This window comes from Rousettus aegyptiacus, unplaced genomic scaffold (assembly GCF_014176215.1).
Source record: "Rousettus aegyptiacus isolate mRouAeg1 unplaced genomic scaffold, mRouAeg1.p scaffold_m13_p_3, whole genome shotgun sequence".
In the NCBI taxonomy this organism is placed as follows: Eukaryota; Metazoa; Chordata; class Mammalia; order Chiroptera; family Pteropodidae; genus Rousettus; species Rousettus aegyptiacus.
This window is the reverse complement of record NW_023416306.1, coordinates 171,981,459-172,001,444: the sequence shown is the minus strand read 5'-3', so window position 1 is coordinate 172,001,444 and position 19,986 is coordinate 171,981,459. Positions and strand designations below refer to the sequence as shown.

At 55.7% G+C, this 19,986-nt stretch overlaps 1 protein-coding gene, 1 long non-coding RNA gene and 1 pseudogene across 9 annotated transcripts in view; 2 read left to right on the top strand and 1 right to left on the bottom strand.

Moving 5' to 3' along the window:
- The first annotated feature begins 3,909 nt into the window (after positions 1-3,909).
- On the top strand, positions 3,910-8,878 carry LOC118614955. Its single transcript, XR_004956189.1, has 2 exons — positions 3,910-4,363; positions 6,163-8,878. It is a non-coding gene; the product is annotated as an uncharacterized LOC118614955 (long non-coding RNA).
- Positions 8,879-10,657: 1,779 nt separating this feature from the next.
- PPP2R5C (protein phosphatase 2 regulatory subunit B'gamma) overlaps positions 10,658-19,986 on the bottom strand; it is a 104,011-nt gene continuing 94,682 nt past the window's right edge. For 4 of the 8 annotated variants that reach the window (XM_036238236.1, XM_016165980.2, XM_036238239.1 and 1 more), the window contains 2 exons: positions 17,962-18,078; positions 10,658-13,123 (listed from right to left, as the gene is read on the bottom strand). In XM_036238236.1, coding sequence (XP_036094129.1) covers positions 12,992-13,123; positions 17,962-18,078 — 249 coding nt within the window. In that variant the 3' untranslated portion in view covers positions 10,658-12,991. Of the gene's footprint in view, positions 13,124-15,576; positions 15,649-17,961; positions 18,079-19,986 lie in introns of all 8 variants that reach the window. The other 4 variants (XM_036238238.1, XM_016165983.2, XM_016165985.2 and 1 more) reach the window with 2 other exon arrangements.
- LOC118600496 lies at positions 13,743-13,861 on the top strand (annotated as a pseudogene).

Below are 19,986 nucleotides of genomic sequence, written 5' to 3'. Positions count from 1 at the left end.
GGAACCGTGCAAAGCAGGGGCTGCCTATATTGACATTTCCCCCCTCCACCTTCCCGCTGCTCCTCCCATTCAAGGAGAAGCAGCCTGAGACCATTGCCCGGGGACTTAGACAGAAGGTACCTGTGAGTCAGTCAGGCTTTTTCTCCAAAAGCTCAGGCTCTTAGGAGAACAAGGGTGCGTGGGGACAAAGGGAAAACTAGAGTCTCCCTTGTAGGCAAAGTGTCCCGGAGAAGCGAGGGCAATGGGGCACCCTGGGCCACCTGGGCTGGGGTAGGGAGAGGCAGGCGACGGGGTGCCGGGCCTGCTGCCTGCCAGTCTCCAGAGAGCAATGCAGGAGGACTATGGCACCCAGGTGACGGAGCCCCAGGCATGCTTGCCGAAGAGGCCCTCATGCACTGTGGGGCTGGGGGCAGCACTGAGGCATGGGACCAGGGGCCTGTAGTAACCAGTGTGGCCTTATGACCAGTGGCCAGTAGGTCCCCCACAGGACTCTGTCCCTGCAGGAGCCTTGATTCGGAAGGGGACAGACAGAACTCTGAAACTGGCTCCTGTCACATGCCAGCCTGTGGAATCGCAGAATGGGGGCCTGGGCCAGAAATCAGGCTGTTATAGAAAATGAAGCGAGCAAGCGGCCCGCGCACCCAGGTACGTGGCCGGGGAGCGAGGCCTGCGGTAGTCAGGCCGCGCCCTCACCACGAGCCGCTCTGTTCTCACAGTTCACCTAACACTAACCTACACCAAGGAGACAGGTTGTCATCACTGCGCTTTGAAGATGCTGGGGGCGGGGGCGGGGGCGGGGGCAGGGGGGTGGCATAGCAGGTTCGCAGGGACCAGTAACTTGCTTAAGGTCTCAGAGGTAACAAGAGGCAGAGGGGTTCAAACCCAGATACTGCCTGTGTCTGGAGAAGAGTGTGGGCTGGGTCACGTTCTGTCATTCTCCCAGTCCCCGATGCAGCACTAAGCAGTGGGGGTCTTTCATGCTCCCCCACCCTCTCCCAAATGTCGACCAGTGCCTGTTCTCTGAGCTGCAGCTTTCCATCTGTAAAGCGATGACTCGGTGCAAACCATGATCTCAGAGTGTGCTCAAGGATCTCCGAGCATCCGCCCAGAACCAGGTGCCCCCGCCACTGGGCCAGCTGGCACCGAACGCAGGCCAAAGGGCGTCCTGACACCTAGTGGCTGCTCCGTGTAACTGCAGGTCCCGCCCCGCCCACCTGGGTGCCGCACCTGTTGCTTCCAGGATCGCAGAGCGGTCCCCAGTGTCCCCGATCTTGTCCTAACCACCTCCCCTCGCCTGCTGCCCTAGCCAACATCCTGTCCTTCCCATACAGGGCGGGGCTGCACCAGGCACTGTCACTCGTCAGGCAGAACACCAAAACGCAGCCACAAGCAGCAGCCTCCGTCCCTCAGTAGCATTTACAGAGACTTAAAGCCAAAGAAAAGTTAAGCAATTCTTCTTTAACCTCCTCTCTCAATACTGCCCCTTCAGAATTTAAAAAGCGAGGTGGCCAACTAAATGTCAGGTGGTATCCTTGATGGGATCCTGACAGAAAAAGGACAGGGAGAAACTAAGAACAACTTAACAAACTATGGATTCTAGTTAATAATAATGTATCAACATTGTTTCATCAATTGTAGCAAATGTACCCTATGCATAAAGTGTTAATAAGGGAAACTGTGCGTTGGGGCCTCTCTGTGCTTCGAATTCTTCTGTAAATCTAAAACTGCTCTAAAAAAAGTAGTTTATTAAAAAAGATAAAGTGAGGCAGTGGACGTTGTGATGACCACGTCTGACAGCGAGTCCCTGCACTCGAGAGCAGACGCCCTGACAGGGCTGGTGTGCAGCTTTGAGACTCGGGGAACAGGAGTTCGGAACTGGCAGAGCCCCGTGTGCAAAGCTGCAGGCCCCCCTCTGTTGTGCAAGCTCCAGCTATGTGACTGGCCCCAAGCCAGGACACATAGAGTGGCAATTTCACCCTCACTGGCCACCTAAGCTCCTGCACAACCCTGTGTGGCAGCTCTGGAGCTCAGAGACCTGGGCTGCGAACGCTGCAGAGGAAGAGGGCACCAGTCAGGCCCAGGTTTTCCCTGTGAAGATTCCACAGGCCGGGGGGGGGGATCAGGGCTGGGTGCTGGGGGCCTGAGCAGGGGCTGCCGCCTTTCCCTGGGCAGAAATGACAGAGATGCCAGTGTGGTCTGGAGTTCAGCGAGTAGAGGGCATCCTGCCTTCCAGTCCTGGGGTAAGAACAGCAAAGAGGCTTCCAGAGGTAGTGGTGGCGAGGCTGTTTTAGAACCCTGCAATGGCCTTAGCTCGCTCAGAATTAAGTTCCAAGTCCTTTCTGTGGCCACTTGTTACCTCTCTGACCATCTCCTACCACTCAGACCCAGTCACTCCACTGCGGGCTCCCTTCCAACCCAGGGCCTTTGCTTGTGCTGTGTTCTCTGCCTGGATGCTCCTCCCTCACTTCCTTTAAAGCCACTTCTAGGTAAGCCCTCACCTGCGTCTTACGTGAATCTGGCCCCCACCTCCTGGCCTTTCCTATGCCTCTTCTCATTTTTTGTTTTTCCCAGTAGCACTTATCGCTTATAGTATGATATCATTTATATTTTATTGTCTCTTTCCTGCACCAGACGGTAAATTCTATCAGTGCAGCGCCTGGCACCCTGTAGGTGTTCAATAAATACTTGTAGAATCGAATGAAGTAAATTGCTGGTGGTTTTCTTTCAGCTTTTGCCCATGTCTCATCTCCTTTCCTCCAATTCTGGCGTCCAGGTTCTTCACTCCCTGTGCGACTCGTATCCTGGCGCTGCCCGACATCCTCCCTGCCCCTGGGGTAAAGGACTCAAAACACCAGTTCTGCCCTGGTGGGGAGGGGAGAATGGGAAGTCGCTGGCTCCATCCTCCATGGTCACCATTATCTCGAGCAGTTAACAGTAGGGAACGGGAGAGCCATCGTGGCTTGGGTGACTCCACCACACAGCATGGGGATTGTGGTGATGTGTGCTCCCAGTTGTCCCGCCCACCCTAGCCTGTTGATGCAAAAGCCACCTGGCGGAGGGTTTGCCGGTTGCACAGGCTGACGCCTGGGTCCAACCACGGCTCATCCACTTCCAGGCTCTACGGCCTCAGCAAAGGCTCTCCTCATCTCTGCGCCTCGCCGACACTACCGCACCCTCACTGTGGTTGTCGATTTAGTAAGGTAACAAAAGTCAAGTGGCCCGCCCCCAAAGGGTTAGGTCCGCGCCACATACCTACTGCTACCTGCGACTTGGTCGCTTAAATCAGCCACGGGCAAGGGCTCTGCTCCGCTCAACAATCTGATTCAAAGCCAGCTTTCTGACACCTGGAGAGGGGTCCCCGCTTCACATCGGCAGGGCATTTCCACGCACCCTGCGTCCCGTGGGCATCGGGGTACGCTGTGCCCATTTCACTCACAGGCGAGGGGACTGAGGCCCTGACCACTCTGACAGAGCTTGCCCACGGCCGCAGGAGGCCGGGGCCCAGCGGCAGTCCGCGAGCTTCGCCGTCCCGAACCCTGGTTTTAGTTCAGGGTCTCTCGAGCTCTTCCCGCCGCAGACAAAACCTAAGTTCAAGGACACCGCCTCCTCGGTCACGTGCCTGCCGACCCTTCCGGTCTTGTGAGTCTTCGGACCAATCCCCGCGGCCAAGACGGGGAGGCCTTGGGATTGGCCCTTCCCGGCCAGGGGGCGGGACTTCGCCCTGTGGAACGGAAGCAGGGTCCGCCCCTCCCCTCCCGATTCTGTCATCCACGTGAATCTCGCTCGCTCGCGAGACCCAACGTCCCATGGGCGCCTCCAAGACCCACAATGCACCGGGCAGGGGCGGGTCAGTCGCGAATTGGTGGGAACTCGCGCGGCGCGCGCGTCATCTTTCTGAGCCCGCCTGGCGTTTGCGGCGCTTGTCCCCTGAACTCTTTGCTCGGCTTCGTTTTACCGGGAGAGTGGGGCTGATTTCTTAGGTCCTCCCGCCGCCGTCCCGTCCCTGCCCCAAGTCCCCGTTTCCGCGACCTCCTCTGAAGCCCCGGGTTCCTTCCTCAGTTCTGTCGTGGTCTGGCTTGCGCTCCAAGGCGCTCATTTGATTTTTCTCGATCCAACGAGACCAGAGACAGTTAAGCCGTGGTCCTCGGCCGGCCTTCTGGGGGCCGTAATCCACCCCCCCCCCCTTCAAACTATATGGAGAATGGGCTGAGTAGGCGCTTCTGTGATTGGAGGGGCGGTGGGAGTGGCTTTCATCAAACTCAGGTGACCCTCACAGGACTGGCTCCCCGCTGGACTAACAGGGCCCTAATGTGTCCATCTGTGTGCTCTTTGGCAGCGCGGGGCCTGGTTCGGATGTTCGAAGGTGCGTTTTAGACAGAGTATCTCAACTTTATTCCTCTCGAGTACCTTCTGCACACACCTCGGTACGTTCCTGCAGGAATACTTGCTAGCACCCGCACACAACTTTTGAGCGCACGTCTCCCTGCTGGGATTAGGCTCTTCCCTCTGCGGGAGCGCTCGTTCGGGCATCTTCCTGTCAAACGCCCACTGAGCCTGTGTGCCTGGGCTCAGACGGGTCGAGCACTGGAGACACTGGTTCTGCCTCTGTAATGGTCAGACACTGGAGACGCAGTGCTGAACAAGCCCAGGCCCCGTTTTGGGGAGCTCACGGCCTAGCAGGGGAGACAGTCAAATTGGAGATAAGGGTAGGGGGTGGGGGGACGCTGAGAGCCTCCGGGTTGGGAGACCGAAGGATAAATAGCTGCTAATCAAGTCAGAGCGAGAGGGGGAACCGCAGTTGGAAGGCTTGTGGGTAAGACGTGGCTGGTCACAAGGGGAGGATAGAGAAGGTAGCGGGGCCAACGTTTTGACCCTTGGGGGTTGCTAGGCAGACTGGTCAGGGGAATGTTTTTGGTAGCGCTCTCTGGCTGCAGCCAGCCGAGCCAGCTAGCTGTTCATGTGAGGGGTGCAAGGGCGGGAGGGGTTGGGCAGGCAGAGGACAGGAAAGGGAACAGCGGGGTGCAGGCTGGACTTAGGTCTGAGCATGCGCGGGGCCTTTTTGGACCTCGATTTGCCCCTCTGTGTTTTGTAGGAGTCGAACTGCATATTCAGGGTCTTCCCACTTCTGATTCAAATAGCAATACCCCAGGTGGGTGAGAGTAAGTGATACAAACGGAGCGAGCACGGGAAGGAGGGAGGCGGAGTGACACAAACACAAAGGGGACACCGGGAAGGGCAGGGTTCCAGGGGAGAGCAGGACCCGGATGCCTGTCCGGGTCAGAGGGCCGTCCTTAGACTCAGACCCCTTATTGTCCTCGTATGTGCCCTTGGGCCATTCACCCCAGCTCCCTAGGTCTCAGGTTGTGCCTCTAATATTAGGATAGCAGTAATGCTGCTAGGTGATGTTGTCTTCGAGTTTTAGGGGATACCATAGTCAGGAACTGCAACTCTGAAAATAAAGGACACGTTGACTTAAATACGGATAAAATACTCTAGAAAAATATGCAAGCTGGTAACAGTTTGCCTCTGGGGAGTAGAAATGGCTGGCTGGCTGCTGATGCCGGGAAGGGCACAGAGGGCTGGAAGGAAACATTTTTTGCATTTTTTTTTTTCCCAATTTTGAACAACAGTGGCAAGTCAGAGCAAAAGGTGTCAGACCTTCTTGTTTCTGCACCAGTCACAGCTAAGCACACACCAGGTGCTCGATAAAGACTTGAAGGCAGAGAGAGCATTAGCAAGGGCACGTGCTGGGTACCTGGACACCTGCGTTCTGATCGAGGGTCTGTTAACAGACGCTGAGTTTTAGTTTCTTTCTCCGTAAATGCGGGGACAAGTGAGGGCTTTGTAGAGGGCAAAGTAAGATCTTAGGACCCTGCTAGTCTGTTTGGATTCTTTGCTATCGACTAGCTAGTGACCTTGGCTAAATCACTTAATCCCTCAGAACTTCCATGTTCTCATCAAAAAACGGAAACTTGACAACACTTAATCGTTGTGTGACTCTGACAGGACGCTGTGTGTGTGCAGAGGGCCAGCCCAGCATGGCGTCGGTGCTCAGGAAATGTTACAGCCATTCTTTCTCCTCTTCCAGCTTTGAAGAGACCGTGGCTGTTGGGTTGGAGAAGTGTAAACAACTGGTTAATGTTTGTTTCTTTCATCCCACAGAGCTTAATTTCACTTAAGGGCTTTTAGAATTCATGATGCTGGGAGGACAGGCCAAGCAGGGCAGAGCGTTCGGTGTACGGGACAATCGACGAGGGAATGTGTACAAGCAGCGGAGTGTGAGGAGGCTCAGGCAGGCGTTCCATCGGCTGGCAAGCGAGGGGGTGGTCACGCGGCTGATGGCGCACCCCCGTGCTCTGGTGGAAGCGCCTTGTCGTGCCCAGCGCTGGTGGCGGGGACCGGTATGCGGTCGTCAGGGACCTGAGTCTGACAGAGCCCCAGCGTCAGCTCAGGCGGAGCATATTTGGGGGATCGCCTTGGTGCCACATCCACACAGCCTGGGGCCAGGCACTGCTCCTCCGCTGAGCCTCCCCAGTCCTGGTCCTGGGGCCCCTCGGCGATGAGGCAACTTGCCACCTGAAGCCATGCCACTCTCCAGGCTGCAAGAACAAGCTGGAGAGAGAGGCAGATGGACGCTACTGTTGCCGGGCCGCTTGTAGGTTTGGGCGCTGGACCCGTGGCGGTGTTCATTGTGATGAGTGAGGTCATTCAGGCCCTTTGGCCCGACGCACTCCTGGGGCTTTGCTGGGGGCCTTCTGTGGTGACACTGGTGACCTAGGAGCGCTCTGGTGCCTGGAGACGCCATTCCCCGACTCGTCACCTGCACGGCCTTCGCCAGCCTGACTCTTGTAGGTGCCAGTGGGGCAACGAGCACAGTTCCCCACGTTGAAGGGGAAGGAAGGCGAGGTGCACTTCCTGTATTTATTTAATGTTGGTATGAAATGCAGGTCGCCCCCCAGCTTTGCCGAGGTTCTGATCGCTCCCTCCCAGAGCTGAGGATGGCCGCAGTCTTCAGGACTGTTCTTCCACCCAGCAGCATTAGTCTCGTCTCTAGAAGCCTCGACTCTTCCTGCGGATGAACTGGAAAGCAAGTCCCACCGTGCAGCTGGACGCCCCTCCCCTCCCCCCCACACGCTGCTGCGCGGCGGGAAGAGCTCTGAAGAGGCCATGTCAACTGTCGGCCTCCCGCACTGCCCCTCGCTGTGGCCTGGGCAGGTTAACACCCTCTGCTGCCAGGACAGCTGCGCTGTGAATGACTCGCTCTGCCCAGGGAGGTCTGCCCTTTGCTCCCAGCTCCTGGCGGGAGTGTCTTCATTTACCTGGGGGACCCGGGCCATGCTGGAGAGTCTGTGCTAACAGCGGGACTTGGCGGGGGAGGGGTCTTGGCCGAGCGGCACCAGCTTACCACGTGTACCATTTGCTTTCAGCTCAAGACCAGCCAGTGACCGTGGCTGTTGGGGTCAGCTTGGATTTTGTGCCCTCTGTGGCAAAGTCCACGTGGTGCCCAGCATGACGGTTTGCAAGAGGCTCCATTCCTGTGCGGGAGGTGACCTTGCTCTGGTCTCCAGCCCTCAGGCAGCCTGCTCACTCCGGGCGGCTTCAGAGGGAGGAACCGTCTTCCAGTGAGGCGTGTGCCCAACAAGCTCCTTGGGGCTCCGCTCACCGGCCTCATGGCAGAAGTGGAAGCCTCGGCTCACAAGCCAGAGTGGATCCTGGGGCTCCAGGAGACAGTCCTGGAGGAAGGGCTCAGCAGGACCCACCTGCGCAGTCACCGGCGGGGGGCCCCTACGCCCACGCTACTGTGAGGCAGAGTCTACCAGATGCATTTGGAGACAGAAATGAGGACTAACGAGGCCACCAAACCTGAGAGACGTCAGCCCTAGACCGACTTCTCGACGTTACGGTTTATCCACCTGTTTGCCTCTTGCCCCCGAGTCCACAGTCTACGTGTGGTGCGTGTGTGCCTGAGTGGGGAGAGTGCCGGACACTTACAGGACAGGGGCCCCTTGGATAAAAGCTATTTCCTGCAGAAAATAGTAGGTAATTCCAGGGGTTGCTTGGAGCTCAGCCTGGCTCTGGGCTCAGCCACCTCACTGCTCTTCCGTCATAGCTGTGCTGAGTCCTCACCAGAAGTGTCTGCCTGGCCGTTTTTTATTACAGGAGTTACGACTTTTTTTTGGTAATTATACAAGAAGGATGTTAATTTACTGTAGTGATCCCTTCACAAGTCTAAGTATGTCAAGTCATTATACTTACCGGCGTGTCCATGGCCAGCCAGATTATTCTAGATACCTCTGGAGTGGCGAATGCATTTCCCGCTCTGCGGTGTTCCTTACACTCGTACAGAGCCGTACATGTCAGTTGTATCTCAATAAAACCAGGGAAGAAGATGGGTCAAAAAACTCTTGCGAATGGCTCCTACTCAGTCTGTCCTACGTCATCCTGTAAGAAACCCCATAAAGCCTAGATTGGCTCCAGCGTATGTTTGCCTAACTGAGTAGTTCTAAGAGCCCTGCGGGAGGAAGCCCGGCCAGCTCCGCCCTGAGCCGGGCGCGATCAGGAGCCGCGGAAAGGAGAGAGCCGCGCAGCTTTAGCCCAGTCCCGCGGCTCCCTGCAATTTCCACGATGCTTTTGTAAGCAGCAGAGAAACACGAGACAGCATGCCAGAGGGGGAATTCTCGTCTCTTCAGCTCTAGGAATGACTCGCTGCTCTAAAAAGAAAAAATAGATCATTTTAGTGGTTTTCTAACTTTTGGGTAGTGGAACCCATTTTCCCACAAATGAAATCTTACCTAAAACCACATCTATTAAATCAGAGCTGAAGTTTTGATAAGCTGTATAGGTTTCTATTAGTAATATAAAATTAATGAGAACAGCAGTTTATAAGTTGGTGGTCTCTGAAGTATTGAAATTTAGTAGGTATGTTTTTATTTTAAAAGTAGTTAAAATACTACAGAACTTAAGTTTACATAACGGCGATACGTCTGAAGTGCGAAGTGTGGGTGCAAGACACGGGGCCAGACGGATCGTTCCTGAGGCCCGTCTAGTCCGAGAAGAGCAGGGACAGGAGCCCTCCGTGTTCACGGCCACCCCTCGACTCCGCAGGTCCCAGGGTCTCTCCATTGGTCCTGCGGCCCCTGCCACGTGTTCACTGCTTTCCCCTAAAATGTTCTGGGTGTTTCTACAGTGTGACATAGTGGCAAGGGGCCGGGACTGTGGGCCACACTGTTTGGGTTGAAACTGGCTCAATTCAGTACTTGTGTGACCTTGGGCAAGTGACTTAACGTTTGTGTTCCTCAGTTTTCTCATTGTCCCCGAGGATAACAGAGGCAAACACTGACGGGGTGTGAGGATTACCTGTCACAGGTAAGCGAGGCACCTGCAGCAGCCGGTGGCCAGAGGCGGCAGAGGCTGATAGCGTCAGACCCGTCCTCGTGGGAGGACACACAAAGCCTGTTCCGTTTTGCCCTGTGGCCTCTTGCTCCCTCGAGATCAGGGCAGTGTGCCTCTATTCAGTAAGTTCTCTCAAGAATTCTTGTGCCAAAGGAAGTTACTAAACACTATGGCCTCCTCCAATTTCAAGACGGGAGGCGGGAACACCCAGTCTGAGGACACAGCAATTTCAGTGGCTGCACCAGATTTAAAGTGTGCCCTGGCCAGCGTCCCTGTTCCTGAGTGGAAGCGGCCGTGTGTGCTTCTCCAAAATACCCTACGGGGTCACCAGGTGCTCGGGCCACAGATACAACGGGAGGTCCCAGGGCCACCCGCCGCCTGGGGCTCGGTCCCTTCGAGGCACCTCGGCTCCGAGAGCTGCTTCTGCTTTTCCCCCAGCAGGGGGGAGCCAGGGGCCCTCTGATCGGTGAGGGCACTAAGGAGCACAGGCCACGACCCGCCTGCTGGGGTGTTGATCAAGGACAGACATCAGGTGAGGATCAGCGCAACAACTTGGCGAACTTTATTCTAGGCCCCCTGGCGTGGACTTTTCAGTAACAGCTCCGTAAGGACAACGAGCTCTAACAAGAAGGGGGTGTACCAACTAAGACCCCCCAATTCATATTCTCGCCGACCGTGCTCCACTTACAAAATACTGACTTCTTTTCAGGAATCATTTTAAACATGATTACGGCTCACAAACTGTTCAGACTCACATCTGTCTATTAAAAAAATGAGAGGTTGCTGATAAAAAGTCACCTCTATTTTTTTCCTTCAGAGAAGCGAAAAATGAGTTTACAGACGCTGGGGGGAACCTGGATGAGGTGACAGGGACAGCCCCCCGCCGTGAGCTGAACGAGGCGGCGAGGCGCTCCAGCCCGGCTTCCGGCTGGCGTCCCTGGCGTGGCCGCTGGACCCTAACAGCGACTTGACAGTGGCCAGAACCAGCTTGCGCAACACCATGGCTAAATTTAGTTTCATGATGAGCAATAAAATTTACATGTTCTTTATTTAGTCCATATAATACACCATTTTTAGAGTTTTTTAAAATTAGATAAAAGAGCATATTAAATGGCAAGTGTATGAAGTTTCTCTTCATAAACAATGTCAAAACAAAAAGTTTTGAGTTACAAAATGTTAAAAAATATGTAGGTACTTAACATTTCACTAAAGCATAAAGTTACAGATATTTTTCTAAAGAAAAATAATTGTGCCACTTACCTAGTTTTGCTGTTTCTATGAACTTTTTTTTATTCTGTACATAGGACATTTTGTACAAAATATGAAGTCTACATTTTTATTACTTATTACCATAAAACAAAGATACAATGTATGTACAATATTAAAAGGAAGCCATACTAAAGCCACACTAAAAAGACACTCGGAATAGTGACATTTCTGATGTACAGATACATTTTGGAAAGAGTGAAGATGCCAAACGCCCCGACTTTATGAAGAAAAACAGTCACCAGTTTATTTTCAATGTAGTAATTTTGAAACCATTTTGGTACAGAATAAACAATGTATCTATATAATAATATATAAGTTGAACAATTAGCACAGGGAATCTGAGTACTAACTAGGAAAACTTTAATAGGCCAAAATATTAAATAATACTCTTGTCAAAGAAAATTAGTTTCTCTCATAACTTTTTCCCCCCCTTTTGGTGAATGTTTGTCTTCAATAAAGAGCAGAAATAAAACCTAGACAAAAAGATGTTCTTATACGTTGAGCTTTTACACAATCACCCGGACACTGATATTTTGCTTTTTCCCTAGGGCAAAAAGAGAGTCTTCCAGAAAGCTCTCTCACAAACACACTGAGCATCCAAAATCAAGGATATCTGAGCGTCTATCAGCTAAAGACAGAAGTTCAAACAATGGTATATTAAAATACGTAAGACGCTGCTTTATACGATAAAAAGCACCCTTTTTCCCTCAAAAGGAGAAGGCATCTAAACTTTTTTAAAATTATAAGTTTCATAATGGTAAAATGGATAGAGACTTGTCAAGTTTCTCAGGAAGTGTTTCTGCTCACGAGGTGGGCTTCTCGCTTCCGGCTGGGGCGAAATCTCTGAATTTAATACTTGCGCTTTGCACAAGAAGTTCCCTCCCCGCCCAAATGATTTTCCCTGCAGGACACAGGAGGTAAACCCTCGGCGGATGCACGTGGACCCGAGAGCAGCGGCAGGCAGCGACCGCATGGGGCGGCGCCTGCTCCCCACGTCCGAGCCGGCGCCCGGGCCCGCGAGTGGAAACCAGACCCCAAAGGCAGCCACGTCATCTCTCATGCATCAAGACACTTAACGTTGAGTTACAGAATCTTATGCCGGAGACAAAGGAAACTAGAATCACTCGTTAGAACAGCAGCACACACACCTCGAATAGCTTTCAAGCGGGAGAAGTCAGTCGAGACACTGGCCACCCTGAGAGAAACGGACAGACGAAGCACTGAAGCGTAAGGACGTTTCTCCGCGCGCCAGTCCATCAAACGCGAAAGGCTCGGCGCGTGCACGCGAGCCCGCAGGACGGACGGCGGCGCTCGACGAGAACCCCCCGCGGCGCCCCCTGCGGTGTCTGGAACGTGAGCTCTTTTCACCGTAAAAAAGACTCATCTGAAGTCGTCCCACCGTTGCCGCCTCCGAGCTGAGACCCACGTCCCAGCAGGACGCGGGTGCCACGCCACCGCCCGGCGCGCCTCGCGACGCCCTCACCCTAGCTCCCTACCGACCGTGGCGTCTCAGAGGCGCCGATGCAATGAATTCGAGCGCCTTGTTAAAGGGCAATGATGTGTGAGCAGAGAGAGAAAGTCCTGCGAACCAGACACCGAACGCGTTACTTAAAAATCCCAATTCCGGTCAAGGTAGACAGAGAAAACTCTTTTTAAAGTAAAATGCTCCGCGAGCTCACTCCTGGGGTCCTGGGGCTGGGGGCGCAGAGGGGAGCTATGGCTTTACAGACACAGCGGTCGGACACGGTCTGCATGTCGTCAAAGAAAAGAAACGCTTCAGGAGAAAACAGCAGTCGAGGATTGTCAGGGCCCCTTTCCCAGGAAGTCGTGTTAGAAAAAGGATAGCAAGGGTCCCTTCCAAAGAGATTAAAAAAAAAAAAAAAAAAAAAAGGGGGGGGGGGGGAAGAAACTGCCGGCCTAACAATCACGCAGAAACGGTCTCCAAGGCTGCGCAGTCTCAAACGACCTTTTGAGGGCTCCTCTGATCTGAAAACCTTGACGTGACCCTGGAACCTCCTACGTTAACTGACCGCAGGTTCCATCTGGGTGGGCGCGAGGGTGACGACCAGGGTGCTCTGCTTAGCTCTGACTTGGGGAAACTGTCTGCTCTGGGCCTGTGGCGGGGCCGCCGTCGGGGGCCCCAGCTCGGCCGCGGTCTGGGGGTCACCATTGTTTGAACTCCTGACCTCGAGCTGAGGCGGATGTGCGTGCTGCCTACGGCGCGGGGCGAGGAAAGCTCTGACTCTGAGTGTAACTGATTTGTATGGCACGAACAGGGCGTGTTTTCTACAGAATCCAGAAGGGGCCGGCGGCCGGCGGGGCGGCGGGGCTAGCGGCCGTCCTGGGGCAGCAGCGGGTCGGCTCTGCAGCGAGCCTCCAAGGCGTTCTTGGTGTGGGGCTCCTGAGGCAGCTCGGACTTGCGGCGGATCAGGGGCCGGTCCTTCTTCAGGTCCTTCTGTGCCTGGAATGAAAAGGCAGCGGCGTTGGTGACGAGCCACGCGCCCTGCCCGAGCCGCGGCGGCAGCGTCAGTCAGAGGACAGCGGGGCGGCCGTGGGCAGCACCCGTCCCGGGCCCCCGACCACGTCCAGGCCACAGGCGAAGAGGCCTGGTGGTGCCTGTCGTGGCGATTAACCATGGCGTCACGTCACGCCCAGCGTGAGGGCCGCGGACGACACTGCGTTCGGCCGTCTGGCCTGTAGTCTCGCACAGAGCGCTCAGCGCCAGTCGGTCCCACAAACGGCAAAAGCCTCCTAGTTCACGAAATCGCAAAGCCATTCTACGGCCCTGCCCACTACGGGGGCATCTCGCAAAGCCAAACTTTCCTCTGGAGGTAAATAAAAAGAATAAATGAAAAACACATTTTAAACTGAATTCAAAGCCAATGATAGGTCTCTAACTTCTATCGAATTTGAAAAAGGATACTTTAAGAGGTGGTGAATGAGTCACATGGGGGAAAAACCATCTAGAACTTATAAATACTGTATTTAATTATTTACATAAAATTTCCTTATATAAATGGTAAGAAATAAAAGACTCCCTTCTCTATCCCATTCCCCTTCTGAAGTTTAGGACATTCTGGGTCTACGGCCACGCCACCCTGAACAAGCCCGAACCCGTCTGATCTTGGAAGCTAAGCAGGGTCGGGCCTGGTTAGTGCTTGGATGGGAGACCACCTAGCAAGACCAGGTGCTGCAGGTATAAAAAAATAAAAAGTAGAAAAAAATAAAATGAAAAATAAGGGACTGTAAGCTGACAAGGTCCTTGCAATCTGTGAGGTCAACCAAGGGTTGCCTCGCCTAAAAAAAAATAAGTAAATGAAGTTTAAAAAAAAACAAAAAACAAAAAATTAAACGAATCCCATTTTTGCACGGGGACTTAGAGAACTGTGTCTGCCGAGAAAGGGGCCTGACGTGGGGAGTTCGTGCACCTGAAGCGTCCATTTCCACGAGTGAGCGTTACATGAACCCGCAGGAACACTGCGTTGACAGCGGTATTTCTGACACCGGATCACAAGCCACCCCCTCGCCTGAACGCGTGTGCACCCCAAACTCTGTCAGTGAGAAACCTTAGCCAGGACCAGGTCTTGCGGTCTGTTCGGCGTCCCCGTCACGAAGGAGACAGCAGTCACAGAGGAAAAGCTACTCTGTGGTGCAAAACAAACGTCCATGAGGGAAAATGTGTTTTGGGTCGATTATCTGACAACAAAAAGATCGTAACCGTGACGATTTCTCGTAGTTTCCAGATATCGAGCTTTGGTATACTACGAAACGTCTACTTCGCTTTAATGAAAAATTCGAGAACCGGCAGAGGACATACATAAAGAGTTCACCTTTTGGCAGAGCTAACGTTTCTTAGGGTTCTTTGCACGTTTACCTACAGAAACAGCAATAAGGTCAAGGTTTGGAAGGGCGTTTGCGTGGCACCACTTTAGGATCGTTTCTAGAACTGTTCTTTGAATGCTAATATCCGTTCATGGTGAAGGCAGGCGTTTTGATCCCCCGGGAGACTGGTGTGCGATGGCTTCGGGGACACCGTGCGTGTCGGGAGACTGTGACAGACACGAGTCTATCACAGTCACCACGCTTGTCACGGTGCCTTTGTTTGTGAAGCGCGTTTGCCTTCGACCCACGAGAAACTCGGGGGTAAATTCCGCCCCGAGTTGGACGCCCATCCCAGGCTGAGCTGTAAAACGAAGCACAGCGAAGCCACACGAAACCGAGGCTTTTACATGTTTGGAGTCCTCGACGGCTGCCGAGACAGGGGTTCCCGAGAGGAGAGATACTGGCATAAAGGCGGCCGCAGACACCTTGGAGCTGGACCCAACAGATGCCGAGCGGGAAAAGCAACAGGGCCCCGGAGCTTCTGAAAGGACGGAGTGGGACGGGTGCACCCGAGCCTTTCTGTGCAGGCGTTCAAGTGCGTGTGTAAAGCAGAGAATAATTTCACAAACGACACGGGGGTCGGGGGGGAGACGGGAGGCAGGAGAGCATGAGACGGCACACGGCCCGTGGCCCGAAGTGAGCCAGGCTGGGTGGGGGCGGCGTGTGAGCATGCCGGCAGCGGGGGTGCCGGACTAGACAGGCGGGGGGCCACGACGGTGACGCCTCTGGGGAGGGGATGCAGGCTGCAAGGAAGCGGCCCCCGCTCCGCAGCGTGACGGCAGAGCGAGCGGGCCGCAGGGGCACCGGGCCGGGGGGAGGAGCCCCAGGGCTTGGGATCCGGGACCGGGCACGTTTTTATCATTAAAGTAGCGCAGAGCCAAGCAAAATCTTTTACGGGACCAGATTCCTTGGCTTTCGCCATCACCAGCCGGGATGACAGAGAAAATACTTCATGTCCACGACATTCGCTCGTCAATTCTTTCCCTGTGTATAAAAGTCTTAAATATGCTCTACAGATAGAGTAACGAATACCTGCTCTTCCCACCTTTCATCTCTCTACACCTTCTTTATTTGCGTGGTTGACACTGCTTTTCTCCCGACCGACTGTTAAAAACGAGAATTGTAAACATTTTAAACGTCTCCGACGTAAATGTTATTCACATGCATTTACTATACATAGGCTCTACATATGGGGGTTCTATATAGGGTCACGCAAGTCTCTCAAAAGAAATCCAAATGATGGCTCTGACAGGTAAATCTATAGCTGAATTCTCGACAACAGCCCCACTGGCTGTACCCCCGGCTGTACCCCCATAATACTGTCATTACCCGCCCCACACGCACCCCGTCCTGAACCAACGCTGAATTGTTTTAAAAGAAAGGTGGATAACTGTTTTGGAAAAATAAAATGGGCTGAAAATAAAATTAAAAAGACCCTGGAAATAGTAAGTGTTTCATTTTTAGCTCTAGCTTATGTTGGTCAGTCTCCAAATCGTGCACATATACTTCTCTTTAACAACAGAGATTTTGAGAATATCAGGAATATAACACCAGCATTTTCTAATTAAGAAGAGCCTATCACATCAAATATTATACCTCAGAGACTGTGCTATAAGTATCTTCCTCTAGGTCGGCTGAGATGTTGGGGGCGAGGTGGTCAACTGATGCACAGAAGCCTATAATAAGTCTTGAAACGGAGAGTGTTAACCTTCCGCCTTCATCCTTTTTTGGGATTGTTTTGGTCCTCTGGATTTCCATATAAATTTTAGAAACAACTTGTCAATTTCTTAAAAAAAAAAAGCTGGTAGGGTTCTGACTGAGATTGCATTAATTTGGGGAGAACTGATACCTTAAGGGCACCGAGCGTTCCGACCCCAGACTGCGACCCATAGAAATCTAAAGGTAAGGGCAGGGGATAATCTTCGTAAGAATGTCAGCTACAGAAAAAAACAAAAAGCTCCCTACGTGACCTAATTTCAAGAGCCATCAAAATGGACATGTCACGAGTTCTCCAAAACACATGCCGTTTACACGGCTGTTATTAGGAACTAAGTGCGCAGGTGACTGTACAGGTGAATGCGTCCCCACCACGTGTGCAGGTGCTCGGCCAGGCAGCGGGCGGTGGGCCAGCGGGGAGGTCTCCCTGGTGCCCCTGCCACGTAAGACTAGCACTGACATTCGAGGCAGTTTCACCCAAGATGAGGACGCTGTTTTGGTTTGTGTCCTTGGGCAAGTTGCCGATCTCCTACAGAGGAGGCCCTAAATCATGATCGTGTCCCTGAGGTACGTAATTACATAACATGCTCATCAGACTCTGGACAGTTTATTCTTTTCCTAGGTTTAATGACCAAGTCAAAGAATCTACCAAAAAGAAAAATTCTCCAGCCCTAAAATATTTAATGGGAAGGAATTGGCTTGTAAGCCATGAGTTTCCTCTTCAGCTCTGTGTGGCCTAAGTCAGGGGTCCCCAACCCCCGGGCAGGGACCGGCACCGTGTGGCCTGTTAGGAACTGGGCCGCATAGCAGGAGGCGAGCGAAGCTTCATCTGCGTCTGCGGCCGCCCCCCAGCGCCAGCGTCACTGCCCAGCTCCACCTCAGGTCACCGGGCATCGGATTCTCATGGGAGCACCGGTCCCCGGTGCCACCAAGGTTGGGGACCACTAACCAGATCGTGCACCTGGTCCTGTCTGATCAGGTGGGGAATACGATTTACTTGAATTCAAAACAAACAGATCAGAAACAGCCCACCCTGTTTGAGCTCCGAGTAACGCCAGCGTGTACGAGCTGTCTGCACGCAGCATAATTTTAGCCATTCTAACTTTTTACGTGCCCGAACTTTAGTGCTGGCTGTCTTCAGAAATTCTCACCCTGGCCGGAGGGGGTTTAAGTTTGGCAGCCAGGGCCACACTCGCGTCCAGGGACGGGGCGGGCGTGCTCGGACAGGCAGCACGCAGAGCCGGGACTCGGCCGCGCAGTCTCAGGCTGGCGGGAAGTCTGACCGGACGCGCATTCCCTCCCCGCTGGGAACCGGTCCCGCAGCCCCGGCCCCCCGGCATGCCCACCAGGGCCGGGCAGCGGCGGCAGTGGGGAGCCCCGGGCACAGAGCAGAAGTCGGAAGGAGGAAGGGAGGCAGCGGGCAAAGGGAGCGGCAGGGCACTACTGAGAAGCTTGTGGCCCTCCGCCCAGGCTGGCATTTGAAGAGCAGGTGGGGGGTGTCGCCGGTAAGGTGAGCAGAGAGGACTCCCACGCACACACTCGGCCCTTCGAGGTCGTCCTCGGGGCTGACGCGCGCCCTGTGCGCTTGCCTGAGCTTGGCTCTGCCCTGCGGCGCACGCGGGCGGGCGCGCGCCCGCCACCCTCGCACACGCTCCGCAGGCGGCGCGCCAAGGCGCGCCCGGCGAGCTCGCACGCGGTTACCTGGCGAGCCTCTTCGTTCACTGTCTTTCTCAGCATCAGCACATCTTCAAACAAGGGCCCATCTGTCTCCATTGCAACCGGGATGCTCACGGTGCTCGCTTGACTATACACTGCGTACTGCAATGCAAAGTGGGAGTCACTCTCTGTTAGCGCTCGGGGTGCGACTCGGGGACTCCTGGCCAGGGGCACGCCTTCCCACCGACGCCCCCCCAGGGCCCCCTGCCACGGGGCCCCCCAGCTGCCTGTGCCTCCGGGCCCCGGGCCCGCCATCTTCCGAAACCCAGAGCGCTGTGTACTCGGCGCCGCGGCGGGGGCCGCAGGGCCGGTGCTGGGGGCCATCGCCGGGGGCCACCGCCAGTCTCCCGGCCCCGGTGCTGACGCCCACCTTGCAGCCTGTGGCGTCCTGGCTCCACCTGCCACGCCGCACGCCCCGGATCTGGCCGCGGGGCCTGCCTCACACGGAGACTGTCGCCTCCGACCTCCCAGCCCTTCTCCCTGCCGGAAGCTTCCTTCCTCGCTCCTTCACCCGTTTCCCATCACGGACGGGCCCCTGTCCATGCCGCCACGTCCTTGTTCTCCACCCAAACCACACAGCTGCCGCCCTGAGGTGGCGCCGCGGGGCAGGACCGGAGTGCCTGCTAGTCCGGCACCTGGACAGTGGGGTCCTGGACCCTGCAGCTTCCCGCAGCCCCCCTGCTCCCCCCACGCCCCCTAGCTCTGCCGTGAGCGGCACAGCGTGAGGGACACGAAGCAGCGTGACCGCTGTCAGCGTGGAGTGTGCACCCCGCCCCCCCGTCAGGGCGAGGGCGGGGCGGGGGAGATGCGGGTCCGCTGTGAGCTGGTGCTGGTCCAAGCGCGCCGCACACCGTGCCAAGGACCCGGGGAGCGGGCGCGAGGCCCGAGGCCCCGGCTGGAGGGTGGCACTGGCCTCCGCCCAGCACCCGCCTGCCACGCGCCCTCCTCGCGCCGCCGGCTGACTGCCCGCACCGCCCGTGCGTCCTTTCTGCTGGGGGGGAGGGTCCCCCTTTGCCCCCCTCGCCGTCTCCTTCCGGCCAGTGGCCAGGAAGGGAGCTGTCCCAGGGCCCCTTCCCCGCGGCCGGCAGCCCGTGGACTGACCGCCACCTTCCCCGGGGCGCCCGACCCGCCTCGCACGTCCTGTGGGACTCGGGCCCTGCCCCGCGGCGCCGTCCACCTGCCTGGGGTGCCCCACGCCTGAACTACATCCTGCGTGTCTGTCTTCAGAGGCGCGGAGCAGCCCCTCCTGTTACCGCCGGGCACGCACCGCCACCTGGCTGTCCCTATCGGCCCCTCCGGGCCTCCACCTGCCCCCTCGTGGGTCAGAAGCACCTTGAAGCCGGGGGCTGTGCCTCGTTCTCATCCTTGGACCCCAGAAAGTCCATGATTCGGGACACACAGCTGGCATCCCTCTGCCCGGGAAGGCGGGGGCTGCTCGGTGCAGAGATGGGGACGTGGCACGGCGCCTCATGCTCCGGGGGCCCAGCCGCTGGGCCGGAGAGAAGCACAGGTGACTGCAACCCTCGCGCGTGGCCCAGGGACCGTTTCTTAACCAACACTCCGGCCTTCGGCTCCACCGAGCAGAGAACAGCGGTTTCCACGGAACCCGCCGACGGGCCGCGCGCAGAGGACGAGGGCCCTCGGGGCCCGCTGCGCCCAGGGCGGGGAGAGTGTCCCCGGGATTGCGACAGGAGGTTCTCAGTGAGACCAACGTCACGCAGCAGGAGGCCCTGACCAGGGGCAGAAACCCCGTGGAGGGGGAGGAGGCTCGAGGCGGCCAGGCCCCGGCCCGCGGCCCCGCACGAGGGCAGTGGAGCGTCACGTGGCCCCTCGGTGGTGTGCGTTAGGGGCTTCGGCGTTTCAGGTTAAATCGCCCACGAAGCTGCCACAACAGCCGGAACGACGAGACAGACCTGCGAGGGCGCCCCGCCTTTCCCGGACCCCCAAGGCCCGGCGGGGCACGCGCTCCCGTCTGCGAGCAGATGCAGCACACGGTTCATAAAGAAACAA